Genomic DNA, 18369 nt, shown 5'->3' on the forward strand with positions numbered 1-18369 from the left:
TTGGCCGATCGTGGCTCCCAGTGGCTGCAGTTCGCTTGTCCAGGCCAATGGGAGCTGCTGGAAGCGGCGTGGGCTGAAGGACGTACTGGCCGCCGCTTCCAACAGCTTCCATTGGCCTGGAGCCGCAAACCGCGGCCACTGGGAGCCGTGAACCACGGCCACTGGGAGCCGCGATCGGCCGAACCGGCGGACACGGCAGGTAAACAAACTGGCCTGGCCCGCCAGGGGCTTTCCCCGCACAAGCGGCGGAACAAGTTTGGGAACCACTGCTCTAATATCTCTAGCATCCCTTGTCAATTGTCTACATTTTGTAACTTTTAATTTGTATTAATTGCTATTTTTGCTTTTTTTCATTTGTGATATATTGCTTTTTTATTTCTAATTGTTGCCTGCACTTTGCCATTGAACAAGGATAGACTTTTAGTCAAAGTTGTCCTGTTTCTTGGTTGTGGAATCATAGCTTTTTGGCTATCTAAGCTTTTCTTTAAAGATTCCCAATGTTCATTCACATTTTTCTCTCTAAAATCTTCATCCTAGTCAATTTTGCTCATAATTTTCCTCATCTTGGGGAAATTAGCTCTTTTGAAGCACTAAATGTATACTACTGGTTTGGCCTGTCCTTTGTTCTATCCTATTGAATGTAACCAGGTCACAATCACTGGTCATTTGGTAACCACCAACTTTTAGTCCAATGATTAATTCATTTTTATCCATCATAATGAGGTCCAAAATAGTTACCTCATAGTAGGCACAATAACTTTTGTTTTAGAAAATTATCATCTATAACTTTTAGAATAATGTTCTATTACTGGTTGCATGAGACCTCCAGCGTACGTCTTCCTCCCAAGCTGAAGAAGCACATAGTAACACTATTTTTCTTTCCACACATTACAGAAAGGTGCTTAAGGAGTAACTCATTCTGTTCTCTAGTTGATTTGGCGGTAACAGACCCCCACCAGAAGACTCTCCTCGGCTGTTACCACATTGATTCATATGCATAACAGATCCTGGGGTTCTGATTTATCAGTAACTCTAAAACAAGTAATATTGTCTTTAATGTAGAGTGCCATCCTTTCACCCTTTACTTACTTTCTCCTTCCTGAACACGGCATAACCAGTGATTTTAACATCCCAATCATGCAACTCATCCCACCAGGTTTCAGTAATCCCAATTGTACCAAATTTCTTCTCATCAATGAGAATTTCCAATTCGTCTTCCTTGTTACTCAGACTTCCAGCATTGGTGTAGATTTTCTTCTCTTCACATTCTTTGCCATGTTGTTTCACTTTGTTCTCGATATGCTGAGTCTGTACCACATTTGCCTTCTTAGCATCCTCCTTTTCTGCTGCGAATTTAAGACTTCTTTTATATCTGCCAGCACAGATGCCAAAGCAAAGATGTAACATGCTTGTGGCAAATTACTTAGCAATCGAGCTGCCACATTTTGGATTTGCTTCAGGTTTCAAAAGGCTGTAAAGTGTATTCTCTAGACTGCATTGAATCAGTCCAGTCTAGAGATGACAAAGTTGCAATGTCTACAACTGCAGGAAGTGTGGGTAAGACTTAGGCGTCTTTGTAGAGATCTTAGATGGTGCTATATAAGTATTATGTAATATTATGACTGAGGATTCAGGACCAAAGATGCTGCATTCCCTATATTCCCCACTTTGCGTTAAAGGTGATCCAAAAAGGGGGAGAAATAAATCAGGTGTGTGTCCTTTTTTACACTTTTATCTTGTGTGAGATGCAATAACAGAGTCCTGATGTTGTGTTCAACCCCCAGTACTGCACCACCAAGGCCTGTGTGCAGGGACCCGTAGTGCTCTCCTGTTGATGCAGCCTGTGAAGCGCCCACGGGAAACACAGGGAAGCGTGAGGCGCGGGCAGGTTGGGGCGAGGACAGGCCGGGGCGAGGCCAGGCGCTAGGCCTGGTCAGAGGACCTATGGCACCATGAGGCACTGCCCTGGCCTCTCGCACCATCCACCAGGGGTAGGTCCCTAGGGTGGGAGCTTCAGGAGGGGAGGACGGGCCAAGCCCAGCAGCAGGGGGAGGCTGCTGTTTGTGAGATGGAGAGTAGCCCCGCCCCGCCCACTTCAGGAGCCAGAGGGCAGGTTACTGACTCCGGCTCCGCCCCTATGAGCCTCCGGGGTGTGGGCGGGTGTGGGGAAAGTACGCGCCCGCCCCATTGCATTCTGGGCGCTGTAGTTTTCCCCCGACAAGGAGTCCGTGACTAGATCACAGAGCTTCACGCAGGAGGCTAGAGTGCCGCTAGGGGGCATAGAAACGACGAGGGGTGGGGGTAGAGCGGCTAAGAGTCCCGGTGCTACGACTCAGTCCCCACTCCTCCGGCCGGAGCTGGGGCCTCGGTCTGCGGCTGGCAGCGCCGCCATTTCACCCGCTGGGAGCCGGGCCCAGCAGCCGCTCGGGTAAGAGGAGCCGCTGGCGGGCAGCTGCCCCGATGTCTGACCGCTCCCGAGAGCGCGGCGTGAGCGCGTGGGGGGCGGGAGGAGCGAGAAGGAGGAAAACGGGGTCATGGGCCCGCGCGGGAGTGGGAGGGAAGCGGGGCGGAAAGGAAATGACGGGAGGAGAAGCAGTGCGGGCGGGCCCGCGAAGGGGTGGGGAACAGAAGGCGGGCGGGCGGGCAGAGAAAGTAGTGTGGGCGGGCCGGGGGCGGACAGTGTGGGCGTGTAGTTCTGGGGGGGAGGTGCCAGGAGAGAGGAAACCCCTCCTACTGCCCGCCCACCCCCCTGCTGTGAGGGGCCAGGGGTTTACGAATCTGTCCGGTCCCTGCCAACTTCCCCTCCCTCTCCCCGATGCCCCAGGGGATATAGGCGACATGGGGGTGGCCTACTTCAGGGTACAGCCCGGCAGCCAGTAGCCCCGTGATGGAGTACTAGGGCGAGGGGGTGTATCTCGCTCAGCGCGTGGGCTCTGTCCCCACCGCCCCAGCACCTACAGTCTGAGAAAGCGCTTGTGGGAAGGAGTCTCCCTCGCTGGCAGAGAGCTCGTCCCCAGGACAGTAACAGTGCCTCATAGTAGGCACAGGGACCAGGATCCTTCCCTGCCCTACTACGGCTAAGTAGTAGGGCAGGGAAGGTGTGTTCTTGGCTGCTGTTCACAGACGCATGGGGAAATGGAGGCAGGGAGATGTAAAGACTGACACTGTCAAACATGGGAGCCTAAACTTGGGCACCTTAACCCATATTTAGATACCCAAATAAGTACCCTGAATTCATATGCCTGACATCTCCGATTCCTCTTGCACTCTTTGGAAGCGGTGGGCGTTCAGCACCTCTGAAAATCAAACCAACCAGTTTTACGCCGAAGGGCATTCTGTGCCAAAAAAAAAATTCTGCGCCAAAAATAATAAAAATTCTGCACACAATATTGTAAAATTCTGCAAATTTTATTTATCAAATAAATGTGGAGGCTCCAGTATGGCATTGGGGAGCACAGACCACTGGCTGCACAGCAGTGGGAGATCACTGTGCAACTCCCCTTGAGACACAGACTCAGCAGTGAGGCCGCACCCAACCCTGACACACTGTAAGGACCAGGCCTGCTTCAGAAACACCCCAGGGCCCTTCCCCTCTGTGCCAGGTGCATCAGGTGTGGGTAGGCAGACTCAGCAAGGCAGGATCCAAGGGTGGAGGGGCTTAGTGTGGGGTGTAGGGGGGGGATCTAGGTGTAGGTTGAGAGGGTTCTGTGTGGGGCAATCTGGGTGCGGGCGGCTCAGTGGGGGATCCGGCTGTGGGGGGGATCTGGATGCACGGGGCTTGTTGGGTGTTTCTGGGTGCAGTGGTAATGGGACCCTGCAGGGGGTCCAGGTCAAGGTGGTTTGAGTTCAGCGCGGGGGTGAGGCTCTGCAGGAGGGTCTGGGTATGAGGGGGTCTGGATGAATGGGAGTTGCGCGGATGGAGGAGTAGCTCCCTGTACAGGGATCCCTCCCCCTGCAGCTGAGAAGTGATGGGTGCAGGAAGCAGGGTGGGGTGGGGTGAGTTTGCAGAGCATCCTTCAGCTGGGAGAGAAATCTGGGGGTAGATCTCACTGGGCCCTGGATGCCGTGCAAGGGAAGAGGAAGCCCTGTCTTCCCCAGCGCAGCCAGGACGAGCAGCTGAGCCTGGTATGGGAAGGAGCCACCAGCCGAGTCTTCCACAGTCCTGCCTCCTGGTCCACAGTGATTTACGTCTCTGCTGTCAGCCCTGGGCCCCTAAAACATACTGCTGGGGAGGGTCTCATGACTGCTCTTGTGGTTTCCCTTTGTTTCCCTGTCAGAGAGTCATTTTTTTGCAGGGAAGTAAAGAAATGTGCAGGGGACATAAATTCTGCGCATGTGCAGTGGCACAGAATTCCCCCAGGAGTACAATTTAGGTGCCTGACTTTAGGCTTCCACATTTAAAAATGGTGGTCTAAGTTACTTACTCAGGGTTACAGAGTCAGAGCTGGGGGTAGATTACAGGAGTTGCTAATCCTGTTTCTTAATCTGTTGTATCATGCTCATTTTTAAAGTGGCAAAATAAATCTCGATAGTTTGTCAGTATCTTACAATTATACAGTACTGTTTATTATGAAGGATGACAGGTACAGGGAAGGAGGTAAAACTAATGGGCCATTTTTTGTGCTACATTTTTTCAGGTCTGTTGATGATAGGTGAAAATTTCTTGTTTACCTCTGCAACAGGCTGAAATGTCCATATGGTATAGGTGGCTTATTATATCTGACTGGCTGTTAGCATCTCTCTTGCAAGAGGTACCTGTCAATATCACCTACCAGAGTTTCCATGTAATGCAGAATATTTAAGAATGAGCAGCTAGCAGTTTTAGTCTTACTGGTTAATGCTAGTCACTTAGTAAGACTGAGATCAGTTTTACCTGAATTCTGAGAAGGTGGAAGGTTAGGTAGATTAGTAGAGCTAGATGGGCTGTACGGTTGCTGCTGCTTCCTAGTATCTAAGGCAGTGGAATGGGAACGGTGAACCACGGCCACTGGGAGTTGCAGGCAGGCAGCCATGCCTGCGAACAGTCAATGTAAACAAACTGTCTCACAGCCCGCCAGCAGATTACCCTGGTGGGCCATGTGCGGGCTGCAGGCTTCCCACAACTGGTCTACGGCCTGGTCTTCACTAGTAAATTATGTTGGTTTAACTGCTGTGGTCAGTTGTGTGACAAATGCACACCCCTGAGCGGAGTAGTTAAGCCAGCCTAAGTTCTTGTGTAGACAGTGCTAGGTTGACGGAAGAATTCTTCTGTCGACTAGCTACTACCTTTCGGGAGCTGGATTACCTATGCTGATGGGAGAATCCTTCCTATCGGCATAGGGATCATCTACATTGAAGCGCTACAGCTGTGGTGCTGTAGCGTTTTAAATGTAGACAAGCCCTAGGAATATTGTGTAACAAATCATTAAGAGCCCAGTGTTCTCTCCAGCAACACAAGTGAACAAGACTCACATTGGGTGGCCCTAAGTAGAAGAGTGGTGCAGAAGCAGGGAGCACCAGTTTCATGGCATGCTATCCTAAAGCTACACTGTTCCGCTGTGATAGATCTTTCTGGTAGTCTTTGGGAGCTTGGTAGTAAAGTGGCTTTAACTCTTCTTGTTTCTACCTAGTAAATATACCATCAAATTATAAATAAAATAGATTACTTTCCTAATATTAGTTTTACATGTAAGCAATTGCAGTAACTGCTGCACAGATGTTATATGATCACAAATGAGAGGAGAGTTGGTCCATGCAATTGTGAATGAGAGGGGCGGTGAGCCATAAGACAGTCTGTCTACACTGAAAAAGTTTGAGAACCACTAATCTATGCAATTAGAGTGAAAGGAAAAATGGCTTTGTCTTTAAAGCACAGAAGAACTAGTTTCCACTTCCATCTCTGTCACAGATTTCTGCTGTGGCCTTGTGCAAGGTACTAGTGGATTTTCACAGATGATGAACACCTACTTGCTTTGGGCAATTCAGGTGCTTGGAACCACTGAAAATCAAGCCACAAACCTTAGAGCCTCAGTTTCCCCATCTATGAGATGGAGACTCTAATGCCTCCCTCAGAAGTGCTGTTGTGAGGTTAAATCCATTAACTATTATATAAAGGATTGGTTTGCCCTGTCCTGTTTGCGTTGGTCTCTGTAGACAAATTAAAAAAAAAAAAAAGAGGCCGTGCCTTGTAGAAAAAGCTCCAAGACAGCACACTGAGTGCCTTTTGTCACACAGCTCAAAATGACTTTAATATACACTATCAAACAATCACATTTGTAAAAAATGTCTTTACTTGTGACACATGCGAGTATTAAAACTGAATTAATTGAACACCATTAGGGGGCTGGAGCACATGCTTTATGAGGAGAGGCTGAGGGAACTGGGATTGTTTAGTCTGCAGAAGAGAAGAGTGAGGGGGGATTTGATAGCTGCTTTCAACTACCTGAAAAGGGGGTTCCAAAGAGGGTGGATCTAGGCTGTTCTCAGTGGTAGCAGATGATAGAAAAAGGAGTAACGGTCTCAAGTTGCAGTAGGGGAGGTTGAGGTTGGATATTAGGAAAAAACTTTTTCACTAGGAGGGTGGTGAAGCACTGGAATGCGTTAGCTAGGGAGGTGGTGGAATCTCCTTCCTTTGAGGTTTTTAAGTCAGACTTGACAAAGCCCTGGCTGGGATGATTTAGTTGGGGATTGGTCCTGCTTTGAGCAGGGGGTTGGGCTAGATGACCTCCTGAGGTCCCTTCCAACCCTGATATTCTATGATTCATTTATGGTGTTTTATTAGTTTTGTATTCTACTCAGCTTGCACATGAGAGAGGCTAATTTTTGTTTTTGTTTCTTGAAGACATTTAAAACATGGTGTTTTATTGGTTATGTTCACAGCTGTATGTTGAACCCCAATATTTTTGCCTCCCTACTTTCCTTTACGCAGTTGGTCTGTTGATAGGAGTAGCCATGTTGTGGGTGAAGTTGGCACGACTAGCCAATTAGAGCCAGCTATGACTAATTCAAAATTATGCTGAGGCACAAAACCAGGACAAGAGCTGACTGGACCAGAGAGCCCAGCCAGGAATCTCTGCTGCAGCCTCTCCTCCAGACGCCTGGGGAGCAACATAAGAGAGCCACTGATTTCTGCCCCTGCAAAGGGAAGAGGAAGGTGGGTGGTTGCTGAGCAACCCCTTCAGCAAACTTTCTTTGCTTGCTGGAGTGGAGACAGGCAGAGAATGGTGCTCCCAGCTGGCTGGAAGAGCCCTGACCCTTAGATAGCTGTCTAAAAGTGTGACTGTATGGCTTGCGACCATGCAGAGTGCTGACCTCAGGCTGGGGGGAAGTGGGCCATAGTGACCAGGCTGAGTTCAGCCTTCCAGCTCAAACAGGAGCAATTGACTGACCCTGCTCTAGTTAAACTATGGGCAATTATACTGTTTTTAACCTTTGAGGAGGAAGCAAAGCAGGCCTCCTTTGGCTGTCTGACTCGCAGGGGAACTCACAGTGTAGGAAGAGAATTGTGCAGCCTGGAAAAACCCTGGTCAGGAGGGAGATGCGGGTCTCCACCCAAGAGAGGTGAAGCCTGGGGGCTGGAAGTCTGAGAGCAAGTGGCCTTTTTGGACCACAGAGGGGGAATGCAGGTGCAGTTATCCTGAACTTTGACAGTTGGAGTTTAGTGAGAATATCAACACTGCCCCCAGGACAGATACAAATACTAGAAAATGTACTGAAAGGAACAATGCTGCATTGGCAGGATGATATATGGTAGATGACTTAGTGGTTTTTTCTCCATCTCCGACTTACCTGATACAATATAATGCATTTAACTGCAGAGTTGTGATCAAAGTCTCTAGATTAATGTATCACTTGTTTTCAGTAATTACAGATGCCTCTCACTAGAAAGAATGGAGCTGGGAAAAGGAAAACTTCTGAGAACTGGCCTTAATGCTTTGTATCAGGCAATCCACCCTGTGCATGGTATTGCCTGGACGGATGGGAAGCAAGTGATACTGACTGCTTTACACCTTCACAATGGAGAACCAAAGTTTGGTGACTCGAGTGTTATTGGTCAGTTTGAACATGTTCATGGGCTTTACTGGGGCCCATGTACTACAGACACCACAACTCTGCTTGCTGTTCAGCATAAAAAGCACATCACTATTTGGCAGCTGAGCTATAACATGTCAGAAAGGAATAAACTCCTGGTTTCTCAGATTTGTGAAACGGGTGATCCATTTCCAGTGCTTCCCCAGGGCTGTGTGTGGCATCCAAAGAAAGAGATCTTGGCTGTGCTTACTACGCGGGATGCCTCCGTCTTACACTCTGTTCGTCGCAACAACTCCAGAATTAAAGCTGATATAAAAGGTAGTGGTCTCATCCACTGCGCTTGTTGGACTAAGGAAGGCAATCGCTTAGTAGTTGCTATAGGCAGTGCTCTTCATTCCTACATATGGGATGATGTTCAGAAAACTTTAATTGCTTGCTTCTTTTGCCCAGTATTTGATGTGGGAGGCTACATCTGTGCTGTAGAAGCTACTCTGGATTCCCAAGTTGCTGTTGCTACTGAGCTTCCGTTAGATAAGATCTGCGGCTTAAATTCAGGTATTGCATTTGAAGTCCCAGCTGGTGATGAAACAAATTCTTTTCCTTCACCGTCTACCTTGTTATGTGGTGATGAAGAGTTCTCCATAGATGTGGGGAAAAAATCACTAGACTCAGAAAAATCTGTGCCTATTGTTTCAGGACCTTCTCCTTCATCAGCTCCTGTGGATCTAACCCATATCCTTTCCAGCAAACAAAGACTTAGTTCCAGTCCCCTTATCCATCTTAGGCACAAGGATTATCTAACAGGAAGCGGCCAGGACTCTTCACACCTGATTTTGGTGACTTTTGAAAGGAAGGTTACCACTACCAGGAAAGTCAGCATCCCAGGCATTCTGGTCCCTGACATAATGGCTTTTGATCATAAAACTCATACTGTGTCAGTAGCCTCCAATACTTGTAACATTATTTTGGTCTATTCTTTGACTTCATCCCATTTACCCAATATTCAACAAATTCAGCTTGAGAAAAGTGAAAGACCAAAGGGCTTATGCTTCCTGACCGATAAATTGTTATTGATTTTAGTTGGAAAGCAGAAATTCACTGACCCTGCATTTCTGCCATCTTCAAGGTCAGACAAGTATGTCATCCGTTTGATGATCAAAGAAATAAGTTTTGAAGAGGGTTCTTCAGCATCTGCAGGAACTAGTGGTAATTCCAGTTTGAATGCCTTTTTGAACATACCTGTGAAAAGAGAGCCACCAGAAATTTTCTCTACAGAAGTTCATCCTCTAAGTAGCGAACTCCTGATACCAGGTCATGCTATTATTCAATCTCCTAGTAGCAGAAGAAAACTTATTGAAGAAATTAAAAGCCCTACTTATGAGCAACGCCTGTTGTCAAGTGTGAGAGACATCGAAGAAAGAAAGATTTCCATGGATTTTCCTCCAGCTCTGGAAATTTTGGATGTTGAACCAATTAATCGATCATTGGTCCTGCATGGGCTTAGAACACCTACTGCATTTTCTAACAGACCAGCATCTCCAAAAGGACAAGCGGATGTAGTTCCTGAAATTTCAAATTCTCCTAAAAATAACAGTCTGCTAGGTGAAAAAGAAGCAAGTTATTTATCTAAGAACATAGAAAAATTATGTGGCAATTTTACAGAAGTACAGCATCACCTTTCTGAGCTAACAGAACTTCTAAAATCCAGGAAGAAATTTCTTCCAGCATACCCGTCTTCTCAGGAGCCCTCTTTTATTAACATCACTTATCAGGTAACTTTTAATGCTGAAAGCTCAGTGTAAAATCTGTTTGTGGACATATATTTTAAGATTACAGATATCTTTAAAATGTATAGCTCTGCAGGAGTGGGGCCTTATTGGGCATAATCTGGAATGAGACTCTTGCAAACAGTTATTCATGTGTTTAACTTTACAAACATGAGAAATCCGATTACATTCAGTTGGATTTAATTAGGGCCTTAATTTCTATGTGGTATAAAAAGGATTGGGACTTTAATTCCTATGCAGAAGAGATGTTTTACCAGCTTGTATACCAGTCCCTATCTATGGTCATGATGCTAACAGAATTGTCTATTGTCAGATTTCCCTGATAGGAAATAAAAAAAGATTAAAATATTTGACATCTCGTAAGATTTTAAGCTAAAAATATTGCCATTTCACAAGTATATTGCTTCACTGTTTTTCATCCATACTTTATTTTCATCACTGGTGCATGTAGTGCACATAGGGCCATATTTTAAAAAAGAAGTAAAGATAATGTTATAGTTTAACTATTAATAGGGTTCAATTTATGCCAACAATGGTTCCATTATTCTGCAGATTTTAAACAATGTAAATGATACGATTTCCCTATTAATGAGTTTCTGCTATTCACTATCTCCACCTTCTCTCTTACGCTCATATCCTACAGCCAGATCCAAGCCCCTGCACCTTTGTGGATTCCCATTTACTTCAGTGCATGGGTCCACATATACAGATTCAGTTACAAGATCAGGGCCTTCTGATGAAGTTCTATTAAGTTCTAGTGCTCTTCCATATTTAAAAAGAAATGCTTTTCACATCTAAAAATTCTAGGTAATTAAACATACTCCCATGGATGGCAACTTTTAGTTGCTACCCTCATTAATTTTTTAAGAGTTTAAACAATTGTTGGGATCCAAAACCAAAGATTTACTGGATCTATCTGAAATTGAAATCTAGCCAGTTGAGTTGTACCTATGCAAAGGGGTTGCACAAGTTTAACTAAGTATACAATGTGTCCTGTAGATCCTTCTTCACTTATAATTTTGTGAGAAGGAAAGAACTCAGTTTGCCTTTCAGATCACAGGTTTAGTGTGAAACCTAACAGTTAGAAAATATAACTTTTTACCAGTATACTGAGTATATTTACTATGGAAATCATTGACACAATAAACATGGATCACCACAATATCATGTTTAGAGTCAGTTGCTACTCAGATGCATCCAAACCTAGGCTATCTGAGCACTGCCAGATTGTGGATTTAAAGAAGGGCAACGATGAAAGAATGATTTCTTCTTTCCTCTTCCCCGACCCCAGGCAATGAAGTGGCTTTGTGGGGCAGTGGTAGCTAGATAAACAACTCCTGTGCACCTCCAAGCTCCCACATGAAATGTAACTGAACTGTTTTTTCAATGTGCGTCCTTCGACAGCACAGAAGAGGGGACAGGATTCGCCTTGTAATGTTTTCCCTGACAGAGACATTAAGGGTTCTCAGGGAATTCTTATAAGTGCTCTGGCTACTTTATGTAGGATAAAATTACATTCACTCACAGTACATAGCCTTGATAATGACTTATCTTCTGGGTAGATTTAAAAACCTGTTCACCTGCCATGTGGGAGACACGTTCTGAAGACTGTATTTGGACAGTGGTACTTATAGGTAGACTAGACTACATTCAGTCTTAGAGAGTGGGGGGATGGGGAGGGAATTACAAACTCCATTAATAAACAGAAATAAATTCATGAGTTTTTTAAAAAGTCAGTGAAAACAATTGTTTGGGTTTAAACATTTTCTCCCTATGGTATGTGCTAAATAAGCCTTGTTGCATTTGAAGAAGAAAGAGAAACTGACTGAAATAAAGTCAGTTTTAGTTACAGAAAGGCATAAATTGAAAGTTGCCAATAAACAAATATTAATAAAAACAGCAACAAAAAATTGGACTAAGTGAGGATGAACTCCTACCATGTTTCCATGTCAGCCATGTGGCATGATCTCTCATCCTCCATCCGCATGCACACTAACCTTATATTTTAGTTACTTTGCTACCATTGCTCATTGATGTTTTCATCATAAATAAAGGGATTTCAGGCCATAACCCTTGCAAACTAGTTGGTCCAGATAAATGTAGTATTTGATTTTTGCAAGTGGCACTATTGTTGAAAACAAATCTGTGTGATGGTGTTTTGATTAAACTGTCATATTTTAATAGCTCTGTAACTAAAACATACTCAGCCATACCTAATGTTTTCTTCCTTGTATCCACAGAAGCAACTTTCTGGAAGTGCGGTAGGTGAAAGGCGAGCTGTTATTCTATGTGATGGTAAACTCCGTCTAAGTATAGTTCAGCAGATTTTCAGTCTCTCTCTTGTTGAAATGCAACATGGTAAGTTCTGTTCATCCAATACAATGAAGTTCAGATATGTGACATTCTCAGTTTGCATTAGCAACAAATACAGTCTTATTTAGAAAAAAGACAAGGTGTAAAAAACAATGACAATATATAAAGAACATACCCAATTTATTTTCTTGTATTAAAATTAGTTCCTTTTTACCTAAAATCTAGATTTCCTGTTCAAAGCTTTGTTATGTTAATTTGCCTTTGTTTTAACTAACAGGTGGTGGTGCAGGAAAATCATATCTATCCCCTTTTTTATTCAGACTTTTTAGCTCTTTTACAAAGAGAATTCTGACTGACAGGTCTGGTTGTGTGAATTAATCATCTCTTGGAAACCCTGTTCAATATTTTAACCTGTCAACTTCATTATCTACTCTCATATAACCAAATTTTGTAGTTCTTTTTTAACACAGCAAAGGCAGCTTTGGGGATTTTGTTATGCTTGTTTTTCTGTTTGACAATGGCTGGAGAAATCAATCTTATATATATATATTTTTCTTCTCTGCCATTATCTATTCACCCCACACATACCCCACATCCAACCTGATGTTTTCTTTGTGGCAAAGATATAAAACATACATCTTTGAGATATGAAATGTTTCTCTGATGGAAATTTTCTGTACAGTATTTTCCAACAACTAGAGTTTAACACCTGCAGGAAAAGTCCATTGGCATGTTGCTGTTCGCAGCTGGTAAAGATGGAGGTTACTGCTTCATACTTTCAGGAGTACTGATTTTTCAGTACATGGTGGTTAGAGTTCAGATATATTTTATATTCCTATGACTAGATAAAATCATTCTGCATCATTCACCAGTGCCTACATTCTAGGAAAGATTATTAACACAATTTTGTATTTATAAGGTACCTTGAATACTGAGAGATTAAAAAAAAACCCTTTATACTCTATAACAAGTTATTTCTTCAGCCACCACTGAGATGCAGCCATCTCTCTGGTGAAACATGGTGATTATTGAACAGCACACAGTGGCGCACACAGACGTTTATGGCAAGTCCACTAGGGAAAAGCAGACAAATTTTGGAAATGCAGCATCTAATTACCTAAACTGAAATTCGTCCAGGATAGTGAGATTAACATAACTTCTTTTACAAGGAGGCCCCTGGAATCTTTGATGACCACCAGTGATTAGGGCCTCTATTTTATGTCTAGACAATATAACTAATCATGCCTTTTTGATAAAAGTTCTTTTTTTCAGTAGAAAAAGAATCATGGTTTTTGTCATTTTTTAAATGAACATAAGCCATATTACTGGCTATATTACTCATACTAGTAATAGTGTCTTCAAATGCCTGAATCGTAAAGTGAGGTTCAAATGAGGCATTAAGCATAAGATTAAAGTTCATGTGCTTTTAAACTGTAATCTTTTTGTGACATTTCTTGTAATGTGTTACATAATAGAAGTAAATGGAGCAGCTGGGAAATGTGCTTACTGGACTAACTTTTTTTTTCAAATCAGTTTTATTTTGTGAGGGCAAAAGTGATGAGATGAAATATGAAAAGACTTGCTTACTGGATGTGAAAATTAGCAAAAGTATACACCTCTGATCCAGTAACATTTTTACAGTTTGAAAGCATGTATGTAGTGTAACACTAATAAGAATATTACATGAAATAGCAACAGGCCCAGAGATTTGGGACTTGAAGAATTTTTCCCTTCTAAAATTATCTCATTGGTTTTTTTTTAACCCAGTCATACTTTTGGCTTTCACAACATCCCCTTGGAATGAGTTACTCCTGGGGAAATTCTGCACCACTGCGCAATTTGTGCAGAATTAATGTTCTGCGCAGAATTTCCTTTTTGCCCCTCATAGAAATGTGCTGCAGAGCTGCTGGCTGCCACTAGGGGCCGCTGGACCCAGCAGAGCCCGGCTCGCAAATAGAAGGCAATGTCTGATTTTTCACCCCCCTGAGCCAGCAAGTTAGAGCGCTGTAAAATGTAAGTGTAGACAAGCCCAAAGACACTGCTGAAGGGAGGGGGAGGAGGAGGAGCTGGAGAGTTCCCAGCAGTTGCAGTACCTGGCATGCCCTGGAGGAAGGAGGCAGCGTGCAGGAAACGTAGTACAAGCCCAGGACCCAGCATCAGTCTGTTTCTCTCTCTGGATTTCTGGGGGGTAAGGGGTGCCAGTGTCTGGGTTGGGGCGGTGCCCTGCAATTGCGCTCCGGGATAGAGGGTTTGAGTGTGTTTGGGCTGGGGGGGTGCCCTGCATCTGGGCTGAGGGGGGGACACAGGTGTCTGGCTGGGGGGCGGGCGTCCCACAGCTGGGCTCTAGGGGAAGGGAGTGTGGGTGTCTGGCCCCCACTGCTGGGCTCTGGGGAGGAGGGGGCAGAGAAACAGGAACTTGGTTGTCATAGGGGTTTCTTTAACTCTCTACTCCTGTGGGGATTTTTTTTGTTGTCTGTATTGTTACTGACATAGTTGCTGGCAGGTATTTTGAAATAAATTACCAAAATAATTGAAACTGGTGTGATTATATAGTGTTATTTTGACAAATAAAATATGCAGAATTTTGCAGATTTTTAAATTTTTTGGTAGAGAATTTAAGTTTTTGGCACAGAATTCCCTCAGCAATAAATGAGTTCCACAGGTTAACTATGCGTTGTGGAAAGTAGTACTTCCTTATGTTTGTTTTAAACCTGCCTAGTAAGTTCATTGGGCGACCTCTGAATCTTGTATTACGTGATAAACAACACTTCCTTAATGCACTTTCTCCACACCATTTATGATATTCATAGACCTCTATCATATCCCCCCTTAGTTGTCTCCTTTCTAAGCTGAACAGCCCCAGTCCTTTTAACCTCTGTTCAAATGGAAGCTGTTCCATACCCTTAATCATTTTTTGTTGCCTTTCTCTGCAGAGACACGCACAAGGGAAGAAATATAGATGCCAAACCCAGTCAGACCTGCTTGGTACCCACAGTTGATACACAGTTGTGTATAGCTGATACACTATAGCTCATGTCCTGGTGTAAGAGTGCGAGAATTGCAGAATTCCACCCAGGGACAGATAAATGCAAAAGGCCTGACATCAGAGGGGCTGCACTCAGAGAGACCAGAAGGCTAGCCTGGTATCCAGGATGGGGCTTTTATGCCAAATTGGGAGTTGGGTTGGGTTTTACTTAAAATATTAACTCAAATGTCAAGAGTATAGTAGGTAGTTGATCTTATTTAGCACTGTTGGCACTAAATGTATAACTATTTATAACTTGTAAGAGACTGAGTACTGGTTTACGTATTGCTTTATCTTGTTTTAAATATTCTGTTGACTTGACCAATGAATATTTAATTTGAACAGGAGACCAGAAAAGAAGAAAAAGGCACATCTGGATCTTGTTGTTCAGAATTTCATTCCCGATGCCTAATCTAAAGTTGTGTCAAGATATGTGTTGTAGCTTTGGCTTCTGGTCGGAAAGTTGGCCTGAGAGAACTGGCTTTTTCACAGCTGTTGTCTAATTTTCAGTCAACAGCATATTACACAACAATACACGTATTTTCTTTCAGAGAAAATCCAGTTTATCTCACCTCTAGGGTTAGCTAGAAAAAACAGTACACATTCATTTCTTGTAAAATTCAATTTTCAGATTTTGTGTTGCATAAAAGGGTCAGTATTGGGTAATATTATTTATGCCTAAAATATACTGAGTTGCAAAAAAAAGTATTGTTAATAAATAGATATTTTAATGTCCTCATAGGTTCAACCTGGATTGTTCTCACAACTGACAGTGAAGGCTTTGTTCCATTAACATTCGGATCCATGCAGGAGATAATCATAAGAGATGCCAGTTCAAATGGCTGTAGCACCCATTCTTCCAAAACTTTGGATATCATCAGTTCTACAGAAGGGTATAGACCCATTTCTTCAGAAAGTCTGGATATCACTAGTTCTTTGGAAGTCTTAAGAGAACATTCTTCTAAAAGTCTAGACAGCAGCAGCTCTTCAGAACAGTCAACCAGTAAAACGTGATTTTGAATTAAGATGATAGTAGCTGTTATAGTTGGACAGTTTTAAAATCTTTGTCACATGGGATGGGAGCCTTTACGTAACTGTCTGTGTATTACAATTGATATATCTGTTGAGTTTTTCTTGTAACTAGATCTTATACAATTCTGTTGGGTTCATCACTTGATAAATCTTGACTCTTATTTATTTGGCCCTTTACGCCAAGTTTGGAAACTAGCGCTCTTCTACTCAGCAATATGTGTTCTCAATGTTTTTTTTTTTTTGGCTAGAAATCATAGCCCAGGCCTTTGTGTCTGTGGCTGGACATCTGGCTTTCAAGGTTCAGAAAAAGGGCTTCCTTACCATCTTGCCTCTGATTTGTTTATGGTTTTAGACTACAGGAGAACTCATATAATAAAAAATAAGTAGACAATTCTGCCTTTTTTTTTCTTTATTGGAGGCAAAAAAACCAAACGGGTGGTCAGATCCTGAACTCCTCACAGTTTTTATTCAGAAACTCTTAGGACAAATTGTCTTATCTATACAAGAAAATTTTATGCCTCTTTTCCAACAGTGCTGGTAATGGTATAAGCACCAGCGTAACAGGGTTTGGACATATTTATCATGCCATGAAAACTTGAGCCCTTTTCATGCTAGCACTTGTATAGTTATACTGTTTCTGGAAAGCAGGTACAAATGTTTCTAGGATTGGCATGTAAACAGTGAGTCTGAGACATCTACTGTTTCACTCCTATCCCAAGATCAGCCCTTTGAACCATATGTGACACTTTATTGTGATGCCACAACAATGTTAGCAGATGATAACTAAGTATGTGGGGAAGAAATTTTTCAGACACTTATGGTAGTGTTTTGTGGTTTGGATTGTTTTATTACTCCTAAACATAACAAATATTCACATGCAAAATTTGGAAACTTTTTCTAGTTGTTTTCAAATTAGAATGGAACACAGAAATTTGTCTTGTAGCTCTCTTAGCCTATGTGCCTGCTGATGTGACCTTGAAAATGTAACCCATACAACTATGCCTGAACTAGCAGGGAATCTAAGACTATATTATACCTTTAAGAGGTGTGGAATAGCATATTCATCTCAATGAGGGATTAATTCAGGTGTGTAACGAGGATTCTTTAAATGTCAACATTATTAACTGTTTCCCTGCTCCTCAAAGCATGTAAGAAAGGAAAGGGGCAATCATATTATGAAGATCTGTACCACTTACTAATGGCAGCCTCAAATTTTGACACCATGAGTAGGTGGGCCTCGGAGATACCAGGTTTTTTTTCCTCTTGGACCAAAAAGGTACTGAGCCCAGCAAGGCATCTGCATCATTTCAAGGGGGAGCTAAGACCTAAAAGTCCAGTAGGCCATCCAAGCAGCACTGCAGGGAAACCACACCTGAGAATCCTAGCAAACCTCACAATATATTTAGATCCCACTGTGTGGAAGCTGAACCCAATGATCATGTGTGATCAAGATTTGGAACATCTACTACAAGAGTATTACCACCTTCCCCACCCACAATTTGCTCCTTGCCTTCTACCCTGTCTTTACTCTTCTATAAAAGCCTTGGAAAGTTTGTTGGGGTACACCAATGGCCACCACATTTGTGTGTCTCTACTAGTGGGATTATGTTAAATTAATAAGGATTTAGAATTAGTCAAGTTCATTGCTTAATGTTGTCAGGAAACTTACTAGACTTTCTCCTTCAAATAGGAAATGGTTCTTTGTTCACTTGCAAAGAATACAGCAATTTAAAATACATTGTCGTTAACAAATCAGTTTTAGTGTTCATGGCATATATATAGTTAAAGTCTAAACACAATCCAATTACTACACTATTATCAGTTTAAGAATTGACTATAAAGAAAATATGTAAGAGTGTGTTCCTGTGGGCTTTCATCTATTGTTGCATATAAAAACTGTGTGCAGGTGGAGATCTTAAGCGTCAACCCAGCTAGATTAGGTATGGACAAAAGAGGATTGCAAGCTTCTCTGTAAACAAGGTTCCAGGATTTCTACCTATAAAATTAAATACTTTAATCTAGTAAACAACATACTGCTCTTTCAGAAGAACACCTGCTGTGCAAAAAGGAATCAAAATGCACTAGTGAGCATTGATTCCTTGGACACCTCCAAAGTTGTTTAACCACAAAGTCATGAATTATTCATCTAATCTATAACAAATGTGAGCGATTCATTACCTCAACACTGGGTGCACGTGAGAC

The 18369-nt window shown here is 43.0% G+C and overlaps 1 protein-coding gene across 3 annotated transcripts; it reads left to right on the forward strand.

Moving 5' to 3' along the window:
- The first annotated feature begins 2168 nt into the window (after positions 1-2168).
- Positions 2169-16583, forward strand: LOC311518350 (WD repeat and coiled-coil-containing protein-like). Of its 3 annotated transcripts, none has more exons than XM_084624086.1 (4): positions 2169-2428; positions 7841-9782; positions 12038-12155; positions 15878-16583. In XM_084624086.1, exons 2-4 carry the CDS (start codon positions 7869-7871, stop codon positions 16147-16149), a joined length of 2304 nt encoding a protein of 767 aa, XP_084480212.1. In that variant the 5' UTR covers positions 2169-2428; positions 7841-7868; the 3' UTR covers positions 16150-16583. The 3 variants fall into 3 exon arrangements, with proteins under 3 accessions (XP_084480212.1, XP_084480211.1, XP_084480213.1); XM_084624085.1 differs by having other exon boundaries at positions 7850-9782; XM_084624087.1 differs by lacking the exon at positions 2169-2428 and adding an exon at positions 6985-7132 and having other exon boundaries at positions 7850-9782.
- The last annotated feature ends 1786 nt before the right edge of the window (positions 16584-18369 follow it).

This window comes from Lepidochelys olivacea (genome assembly GCF_965140295.1).
Source record: "Lepidochelys olivacea isolate rLepOli2 genome assembly, chromosome: 3".
Lineage (NCBI taxonomy): Eukaryota > Metazoa > Chordata > Testudines > Cheloniidae > Lepidochelys > Lepidochelys olivacea.